Source organism: Dysidea avara, chromosome 11 (genome assembly GCF_963678975.1).
Source record: "Dysidea avara chromosome 11, odDysAvar1.4, whole genome shotgun sequence".
NCBI lineage: Eukaryota > Metazoa > Porifera > Demospongiae > Dictyoceratida > Dysideidae > Dysidea > Dysidea avara.
In genome coordinates, this window is record NC_089282.1 from 25,028,842 (window position 1) to 25,039,593 (window position 10,752).

The 10,752-nt window shown below is 37.6% G+C and overlaps 1 protein-coding gene across 2 annotated transcripts; it reads right to left on the reverse strand.

The window, feature by feature from the left end:
- Positions 1-623: 623 nt before the first annotated feature.
- Positions 624-8,235, reverse strand: LOC136238502 (fatty acid hydroxylase domain-containing protein 2-like). 2 transcript variants are annotated; one of them, XM_066029037.1, is made up of 6 exons: positions 8,123-8,235; positions 3,877-3,993; positions 3,715-3,827; positions 2,287-2,495; positions 1,565-1,837; positions 624-927 (listed from the first exon to the last, which is right to left on the reverse strand). In XM_066029037.1, the coding sequence occupies exons 2-6, from the start codon at positions 3,977-3,979 to the stop codon at positions 759-761; spliced, it is 867 nt and encodes a 288-aa protein (XP_065885109.1). In that variant the 5' UTR covers positions 3,980-3,993; positions 8,123-8,235; the 3' UTR covers positions 624-758. The 2 variants fall into 2 exon arrangements, with proteins under 2 accessions (XP_065885109.1, XP_065885110.1); XM_066029038.1 differs by lacking the exon at positions 8,123-8,235 and adding an exon at positions 7,675-7,778.
- Between the last annotated feature and the right edge of the window lie 2,517 nt (positions 8,236-10,752).

A 10,752-nucleotide genomic window follows, 5' to 3' on the forward strand; every position in this document is an offset into this window, starting at 1 on the left:
GCGCCAGACTACATGCAGCCTAGCCATTTTGTTTTTTAAATAAACAGAGTGAGAACAATCAATGTGATGGAAACACCTGACCCTCAGATATTGCATGTTCCGATAGTCACTGGGCTGCCACGATGAGACCTGGCTCCACGCAAGCAGGTTACAGCTGACCTCAGTAAAGAAAAACTGGTGGAGCATCTAATCCAGCTCCAGGACACCACTACTATAACTCTTGTCTCTTTTAGCAGCAAGCAGAGATGCCAACCTCTTATAAACAGTAGTGGCTGCACCACCCATTCCCCCAAAAGCAGAGAATACCCGGCAATGGGGTGAAAGAGCCCATTTCAACATCTTATACATTGCTCAACTTACGCTGTTTGTAACACTCAACCTTCTACACAGAGAAGAAACTGCTGTGTTTCGGTAACTCCGAGAGCAGTGGATTTAAAACTCTTATATCAAAGAAAGCCCTTGATGACGGTTTCCCCAAAATCCTTGCACACTGACATCCAGGTGTGCCTCATCCTCCACATTATAGCTGTGGCATAGAGAAAAGATTCACCAGATAAGGGTTGCAACACTAGTTCAATTGCCACATCATAACTGGCATATTTTCTGCATTCTTCGTAGTTTTAGATACGTGTTTCTGGCTCTCTGAAATTGGTGAGTTATATAATAGTACTATAATGATAAAACATAAATATAAATTATATCGCTGAGTCAGAGTCCATATAAAATGTGTGTAGATTTATTTGTACAATACAAAATTGTCAATCATCTTTTTCCTTCAAGCTTTCTTCATAGTCAGTGTAGAGCTGGTTGGAAGGTGTAAAACTGAACACCACATGATGTCTTTTAAAGGCAGCTGTTTTTCTGAATGCTCTATCAGTACCATGGAGACGATCTAATAAACCGATCACTCCAAAATTGTTATTAAACCTGTAACACAACATGATGAGTGGGTCATGTGATTGGATAAGTACACTATAGTAACAAAACTACTTTACATTGTGAAAATTTAACTACTGCACAAACCATTGCATACATTAACTTATGCCACAGAATCAGCACAAATGCTGTAACTAATTCTGTGTCTGTCTTGGGTTAATGCACTGTAACATGTTACGTTGTAAAGTTCAGTATATTGCATTTTTCAGGTTGCTTGTAATAATACAAAACAGAGACATGGTCAAACACATGAGCCGTATCTTGAGCTAGCAAGTGTTATAGTTAGCAGTGCACCAGTGAAATCTGATGCTGAATGTGTGCTGTAAGATACAGGTACTTGTGAAATGATAGGCTAAATTCTCACGTGAAATACACAAGTGGTTGTGTTTTGTTCTTACATTTTTCACAAACAGTCAGAAAATATACAGTACCTTAAAACACCCTATGGCTTACAATAACAGTTATCACACTTACTTGTTCATATGTGGTTAATAATGATGCCATAATATTATAAAGTGATATGCACACTGTATACAAGTAGCACAAGTGATGTACACCAGTGAACAAGAGCACATGTACTTAGTAGGAGCTCAATAGTGGTGTATAACAATAGCTAGTTACTACTCACTTCAAATGATGAAAATCATGTCCCTCGGGTGACATCAAGAAAGGTATATGATAACCGCAATGAGCGTTAATTGTGTTCAACATGGCGATGGTGTACCACAACCATGTTAGTGATAAGTGAGCCTTCACTACCAGTGGTCCTAGTATTACAGGGGCCATGTTACTAATTGCATGCTCCAGAGGGTGGGCATTAATAGACACTACTCCAACAGGTGCGGTCCACTCGTGGTGTCTCTTGTGAAAGTTTTTGTAGAAGAAAGGAAGATGGAACAGCCTACAATGTGGAATAAATACCAAAAAAAACACTGTCAATACTCATAGAATGCTAATACGTATTATACATTATAAATGTCACTGCATAAGTTTGTTGTCAACAGTTTTCCAGTAACCTTTGTGATAAACTTGTTTTAACTACATAGTTTGTAACAAGTGTTAAAAAGCAGACCAGGGAATTTGAGTTGGGTTTTGCAAAAACAACAAAACAGCAAATTTGTAGCCAAATTCTTACTGATGGGTTCCTAAGAATAATTCAGTCTATACAACAAGTATAAATTGAAGGAAAGTTTAGTAAGAAATACCGAGTGGTAACTATTGTGTTTATTATGATTATAACTAATTATTTGTGTGTGTCTTGGGTGAGCTTAACTGCTTCTGTGTGCTAGCAGTATTGACTCTCTTTGATCTCATATACAGTCATGCATGTTAAAAAGAAATTCTCTTCACCTGTGAGAGTAATAGAAACACACTTCTTCAATCAGCAGTATCCCAATAAACTGCAATACAGCAGTAAACAAGTCAGGTATGCCATCATAACCAAATGAGACACCACGCCAGACTGCTCCATGATACATCAGTACCGCCGACGGCATATTAACAATTATAATGTTCACTACTACCTGCATCACAGCTTGTTTGTACCTTTCAGGGTCAACCTAGGTTGAAGCAATACAAGATGATTAGTCCATACCAAGAGTTCATAATATATATACTGAGGAGAGTATCCTACTCTCATATACCCCTGTAGAAGGGTGTATCGTGAAGTTATGACGTAACACTTCTGAGTTCGTCCGTTTTTCTTTGTATAATTAATGATGTCATTAGTTGAACATGGTATTGATTGAACGCGTGCCTACCAACGTTGCTAGCAACCAAATTAACTCCAGCTCTAAGCGTTTCTCACCGAACTACAATCGTTCCTTCATGGGTTAAGACTGCTTCATAGGCGTTTCTTGCTAGGACATTCATGAATACGGCTACCCGGAGCGTCGCAAGTGTGAAATGGTGCTAATGATTCTTGCACTTTTATGGCTGCTCGTACGTCACAAACCACAACACCTTGAATTACGTCATAACTTCACGATACACCCTTCTACAGGGGTATATGAGAGTAGGATACTCTCCTCAGTATATATATTATGAACTCTTGCCCATAGTGATTACATGGAGGTATAGAAATTTTCATCCTTAAAAATTAACAATTATTAAGACTAGTAAATAACAGATGAGTGAAAAATGAGTGTTTCACGAAAATAAATCCTGAAATTTGTCAATCAGCAAAAATTACATATATGGTGGTTTAGTGTGTATCATATAATCTGCTCGGAAATTCAGTGGTAAAGGAATTCAGATAATAATATCAGAATTTTACTTCATCAATATTAATGAGGTCATGAAGTACACCTTAGCTATGTTTGGGACTTACTTGACATGGTCACTATAATGAGGTGGTCTTATTAATGAGGCCATGAAGTACAACTTAGCTATGTTTGGGACCTACTTGACATGGTCACTATAATGAGGTGGTCTTATTAATGAGGTCATGAAGTACACCTTAGCTATGTTTGGGACTTACTTGACATGGTCACTATAATGAGGTGGTCTTATTAATGAGGCCATGAAGTACAACTTAGCTATGTTTGGGACCTACTTGACATGGTCACTATAATGAGGTGGTCTTATTAATGAGGTCATGAAGTACACCTTAGCTATGTTTGGGACTTACTTGACATGGTCACTATAATGAAGTGGTCTTATTAATGAGGCCATGAAGTACAACTTAGCTATGTTTGGGACCTACTTGACATGGTCACTATAATGAGGTGGTCATGATAATAAAGGTGCGTGAGATTTTAGTATGATATATGATCTTACATGTTCTCCTTGTATCTTATACTTGTACAGGAAGGCTGGTCTGCCAGTCAGGTCCATCATGCCATAGAATAAGTTAATTAAAACAAACACGCTAACAGATAGAATAAATGAGCCTACAACAACAACATCATCACCATGTAAACCCCCACACAGTCACCTCACCATATACAGCAATCACATAGTCATCTTCTCCAAATAATCGGTACACTGCACCCCACAATGATGTTATAACCATCCTACAACTCTGCATAACTGTCACCAACATCTTGTTGTCTACACCTGTGGGGTGACATTTATTACAAACACACCAGACAGACAATAAAGTTATAAATAAGTATTATTATTTCTGGTTGGTGGTTGCCCACGAAAACCAATAACATGTGCATAAAATCTCACTTTCAATTTGCCCCAGGGGTGGGTGGTACAATACTAGTGAGGTCAAACCAGCTCTCTGGTTTCAATTAAGGCTGATAATTTCATTGGCTACTTTCATGTATGCAGTATTACTCCTTAGAGTCTGTACTAGCAAGGAAAGAAAGTAGTACACAAATAATAATTGTTGCTCAACATCTGCAAGTTGTCACACGTGATGGATATCTAATTCCAACAATCAGCAGCTAATCATACTGCACAGATGAAATACAGCCTGTGTGCGCAGCTAATCATGAATGGCAAGGAAACTAAATAGTTTAGTGATGACTTTCACTGGTTTCCGGAACCAGTCAGCTATTTTTAAATTATGAACAAGAATGATATACTCTAATAGAACAATCAACAAGGTACATCATGTAGTATTGGATAAGCCCAAATGACATAAAATTACATCCCTTTGTCATGAAATCCCTTCTTTGGCACCTTTAAGCACCTGAAAAATAATTATTACCTAATAACTGATGTTAACTACCGTATGCAAGGAAATTTTGACGTAAGAAAAATTTGACGAATTCACACTTCAACAGATTTGATGAATAAAACGTTCGAAAATTGTAGATAATACCTGTACTTCAAAAGGCGCTTAAGAGCATTTGACGAATTTAAATTCAACAAATTAAACTGATTCATCAAATTTTTCCTACATCAAAATTTCCTTGTGTACGGTAGTTAGACTATGTAAAGGCTGTAGCTAGCTAGTACCACGTCTTGGAGTCAGAAAGAGATGACTATGGCCTTGCTCTACTTTGGACTTGAAAACCAGTCAGCAAATTTTCTAGAGCCACACTTATGCATTTTTCAACAACGTTGATAACAAAAATATGTGTGATCCTCAACAGTGGCAGGATGAATCAAAGCTGCTATTGGCAAAGGTCTACTGTACAACCCTGCACAGGTAAAGCAACTACTCTGCTATGGTTTTGAAACCAGGAAGCCAGTTTTTAATTCCTCCAAGAACAAATGATCAGATATTCAAGGGTCATGGTGGCAAAAGCCATAGTTATGTAGTTGCACTATATTTACTAAGAGGGGACTTGTGAAGAAATTTTAAGCATTAAATCAAGAGTTAATAATAGTGGAGAGGAGATATGATAGGGCCTCTAAAAATGAGCCTGAGTAATTCAAAGGGATTCTCTCTGCAAAACTCTGTTTGTAGTATATAGGTGAAGATTGTTTCAATCATAACATTTCTTTGTTCAATCACCACGTTCCCTTGTTATGCCAATGTGAATGTTTTACACATCTGATAGAATCCCTCTAAATACTCAGGCTTATTTTTAGAGACAGGGACACTCTCCTACACTGTTATTAACTCTTACAGATGAGACAACTTCACTAACAAATTTAAAACATACTTCCTACATTTATTTCAGTTTCCCTTGTACTGAAGTTCTTTGTTCTAGTAAAGAGAAGATGGTTGTTCTATCAGAGAACAATCAACTGTTCTTACTATTACAGTACTCCATTTGAGTATCTAAACAAGCAGAAATGAAAATTCCAAGCTGGTATTAAAACATGCATGCAGGTAGCGACATGAAACTGTTACATGAAACCAATTCTGGAATTCTACTATTCCACTAAAACCAACTAAATTAAATCAACCATATGTAACATTAAGTGAGTGTTGGAGAGTGCACGTTGGACTTGTCATCTGCAAGTAAAATGTATATTCCTCTTCTACAGAGGCCACCTCAGGGTCTTAAAAGAGATTTCATCATGTCCCATGTACTATAGCTATAAGGTATTAAATTTACAAAAGCTGAAAATATTTGGTTCTATGTGTTTTCTTGGGATTTTAGTTTTCAATTTATGCTGGTTGGAACACTCAGGTATTTGTTCATTTGTGCACTGTTAGCTATGAATCTTAATTTTATAACTCCATTGCTATGCCTGTACTGTGCATTTTGCATGTCAGTGCGTGTGCCTGAGGTACATGCGTTTCTACATTAATTTTGTTTATTCTCTCTAGCTAGCTACGTATAATAATATTATAAAAACATAAACTTGTAAGATAGCCACATACCCGCAGTAACAGCTGAAATGTACATGGACAACCACCTGGAATGACTATGCTTGTATCGTGTTCTCTTGTAAGGACAGGAATTCACAACAAACAACAGCCTCAGGTGACAGTAACACACATGTGAGTCCCTTTTGAAAACTTCTATTATGATCTGAGCCTATTCGTATATCACTTGAAAAATGGGCAGCCAGCTGGAAGCTGACATTTAATAATATCAATAAGTTTTTAAGAGTCACTAATAAAACAAATATCGTATACACAACAACGTTGAAACCGGGTCACTACTGCTGACCCGGATGTGACCCGGATTAATTAAAGCCGAGACGTGTTTCGGCTAGTCTCGAGCGAGCGAACAAGTCTACATTTTGAGCGTTCGATTCGTGTTGAGTAAATATTGCAACTTCAGGCTAGCTGTAGGTTGAAGACCAAAAAAAAAAAAAAAAAAAAAAAGTCTTCACCTACTGACAATAGCTACCCCTCACCATAGATACCCTCAATTTCGTGCTACATACTACACTTACTAACAAATGAGCATGGCTGAGCGTATGTTGGTAATGCGATAAGTGGGCGTGGCTCACGAAAGAGCTACGCGATAGCGTTTATAAGTTTCCACGTCGTCAAACGAACAATTTTGTTTCTCACGTGATCCAATCCGGGTCAGACCCGGATAAATTGTAAACCGGATCAGACCCAGATGACCCGGAGAAAATGTGACCCGGATGACCCGACCCGGTTTCAACGCTGATACACAATACTTTCTACACAACCAAGTCATTTGTGAAGTGACCCACTCTAAGTATCTTAGTGTGGTTATTGACTCAAAACTTTCCTGGTCACAACACATCAAACAGATCTCTAATAAAGCTAACAGAGTCAAAAGTTTTTTAAAGCAAAATCTTCAAAACTGTCCTCCATCGATTAAAGCAAACTGTTATAAATCATTAGTTAAACCTATTTTAGAGTATGCTTGCGTTGTTTGAGGACCACATACAAATAAAGACATATCTCTTATTGAATCAGTTCAAAGATACACTGCAATTAAGGTTTGTTTTTAACAACTAGCTATTTCAACTCTTCAAGTGTTACCGAAATGTTACAAGACTATAAACTGGAAGCCACTGGTACATTGTCTGAACCAACTAAAAGCTATCACTATGCTTAAGATTATTCACAATCCCATCGATATATACCTGCCAATATCCATTTAATGCCGCTTTCGATCATCTGACCATTACACCCGAGGTCACCAAATGAGGTTCCAGCAACCAATAACAAGAATCAACTCACCTACCTGTACTCATTCTTCCAGCTCAATAAAAATTTGGAACTCATCAAGTGATGGTACCGTATCATGCACAACACTAGAACAGTTTAAACAGAAACTAGCTGGGCTAGACTTGAGTGTTTAATCATTTATTGTAATTCACCGAATTGTTTATCTGTGCTTTTAGACTATACTCTTACTAGAGGTTTTGCACAGTAAATACAAAATACAAATCACCAACATGATCGTATATTACTGCCTTTTATGTAACCGGGTAGGAGTCACGAACAGCTGCGCTACGTATGGGTGTAGGCAGTGTACGAGAGGATTCAAGTCACGCCACAGAAATCAAAATCACGCCACTAAACTAACACGTGCACGTCAGCGACCTCGTACGTAATTAATCGACCTTTTGATACGCGTTCCCAACGCCAACGCACCGAGCAACAAGCTAGTTCAAGTCACAACATATTTCTTCCCCTGCTATGCTTTTTAGTAGCCTTCGCATAACGAATAAGACACAGCATTATGAAATTCTATCCAGACTTAGCGAGACTGACTGCAGCTATAGCTTGGATGGGCAACCACACCAGTTCAACATTCTTTACTCGCCTTCGCACAAATCAAGTTTCACAGCGTGTATTATGGATAAATAACATAGCTATACAACTCAGGAACAACACACTCACCAATACGACTGCTGTTAGACTGTCGATAGTCCGCAGAGCTCGATCGCTCCGATCAGATTACTCCCTACTCCGAAATGAATTATTGACTATAATAGCTTTACAAACCGCAAAATAAACGCATGTAGATTACGCGAAGAATGGAATGCATAATTAATTGCTCGTTATTGTTGTTAGTGAGCTGACTGACCTCAAGACATGCAGGAGATGCTTCCAGCTACAGATATACCCATGTCTGTATAGTGAAGTTTTGTTAATAGTTCATTTACTTTGTGCATAGCTACATGCTCTCCTGTAAGGCCCGAGGTAAGGTCTGCATGTACATGCAACAATTTAATGCGTGCAAATTTATATGGAATCATGAATAAAATTTAAAAGTATGTATAGCTACAAAATAATAAAAAGGTCCACAATTTCAGTTTAAAAAGTCCATAATTTAACCAAAAAACTGAGTTCACAATTTTAGTATACAAGTCCAAATTTTCAGGAGCAAAAGCCATTAGCTACAGTTTACTAGATACCACTAATAAAAAGCTAAATTAAGTGCTCCGAGTAACCAGGGGCGGATACAGGGGGATCAAAGGGGGCTCTTGACCCCCCCTCCAAAAATTTTAGTATACCAAAATCGAGATACTCTAATAGAGCAGTCACAGTATTAGAACAGTGTGTAGTGAGCTATTTAAGGATTTTTATGTACTATAAATGGGTGGTTGGTGAGGTGGGCAGCTATTTATTGTCAGCTGGTTGTGACCTTTTTTTTTTGGTCTCACCTTATCAAACCAGAGACAATATAATGCCTCAGTTCAATTTTGACCCCCACTTTCCATCAGTCTGGATCCGCCTCTGCGAGTAACTCATTCAGTGCTTGTATTAAATGCATTGCAAGATCGAGATACTCTAATAAAGCAGTCAACTGCTCTAATAGAACAGTCACATTTACATTTTCTATTAAAAGCTACTTAAGTTACATGTAGATTGTCTAAACCGAGCTTTCATTAAAATATAAGATTTTGGTGGATTAAGTCCCTCCATGCAGAGCCCACGAATAGCATTCATGCTTCAACTTCATGCAATGTGTAAATTTCATTGTTTAAGACACTCTTTTGTTCTGCTCCACAGCCCCTGTTGATCATGGCAGAGTGCTCAATCTTTCCCATTCTTATTCACTGCGACATTCCAGTATATTATATTTAGACACATGTATGTGCAGATGGTACAATTATTATAGTAGCAGTAGAGATATTTTTCCAGATATCATCCGTACAGCTGGTCTTCAGCTTACCTAACAAAATTGTTATTTTTATTGACTGAAATGCCACTAAATCCAACCTTTAGTATCTATTTTCAAAAATTTTTCTGGGGGACATGCCCCCAGACCCCCTAGTTTCAGTATGCAAACACACACCATAATATGATCTGAATTATGTCATATAAAAAGGTCCACTTTTCTTCTAAAAGAACCTACCCATGCAGATAAAAGTCTGGCTACGGCCCTGCTGTCTGATTTGTATAACTATCTAGAAATATATGTGTCATCAGGGAGCTAGAGCTATAGATTGGACATGCAGGTAGCTCTTGATAAGGCCAGGCAAACTTGATTAATTGCTTCTCATCCCAGCCTGCAGTCCTTTATACTCCACCGTCTCTAATTTCATTATTGCTGCTATCAATCACATGCACATGTATTTTGATGCTAAGAAGTGATGGAAATCACAGCACAGCAAATGTTATACTTGCACCTCAGAAATGGTAAAACACAGTACTAGTGCTTTATAGCTGACCTTTATAGTAACCAGACAGCTTGATTTGGAGTATGTTATTTAATAAATAATGAAAAATGACCTCCCACCTGGATGGAAATCCGAATTTTTGATGAGAAACAAGTAATCAAGTTTGCCTGCCATAATATAAAAATTTGATAATATAATACTTATTGATACTGCGTGCATGTTCTTCACAACTAACACAAATAAAAAATTAGCTTCTTTACCATTTCTACCACAATATATATATTGCTATTGACCATCACTAAGTGGCTCTGGTAGTGTAGTGACCATCACTGATTACTAGGGAGTCATTGTGGCAGAAATTAATAGTGGCCTATGCATACTACATTTTTATTATATAAGGCCACTCTGCATGCTGGCTATGGGGATACTATCAGTAAGGCTGATGAAGCAGTGTTTTCTGACAAGCTAGTACTTGCATTGAGCTGGATCCTCAAAACCATTTAATAACTCATGGATGCAATTACACAGTCTTAAAATTTGGCTCAACCTGCTACAGTAATTCAAAAATCTTTTTGTTTAAATGCCAATATTTACAATTTCACCATACATTTCCTATGGGAAAGAAGTGTAGCTTCTATTTCAATTCTTTCCTGGATATGTAATGGAGCCAAATCACATTTGTCTCTTGTTGACACCTTTACTGTCAATCATCTGGTTGATTGAAATGTTAATTTTCTTCATTTCAGGATCCAGTTCAACTTGTAGCTGCATGCTATATGCTAGAATCATGTCCCTGCATTTGATCACGATGAAGTATTTTGTACATGTCAATAGTTATATATATAGTGAATCAAACAGCATACCCTCTTTAATGCCTCCACAAAATCATCTGGAAATATCTGA

Bases quoted from the DNA above. Each gene is read 5' to 3' on its own strand.
- LOC136238502 (XM_066029037.1), bottom strand. From the start codon at position 3,979: ATGTTGGTGACAGTTATGCAGAGTTGTAGGATGGTTATAACATCATTG. The intron at 3,828-3,876 runs GTGAGGTGACTG...TTGTTGTTGTAG, and splicing joins CTATGTGATTGCTGTATATG to GCTCATTTATTCTATCTGTT. The intron at 928-1,564 runs GTGAGTAGTAAC...GTTGTGTTACAG, and splicing joins CATGATTTTCATCATTTGAA to GTTTAATAACAATTTTGGAG.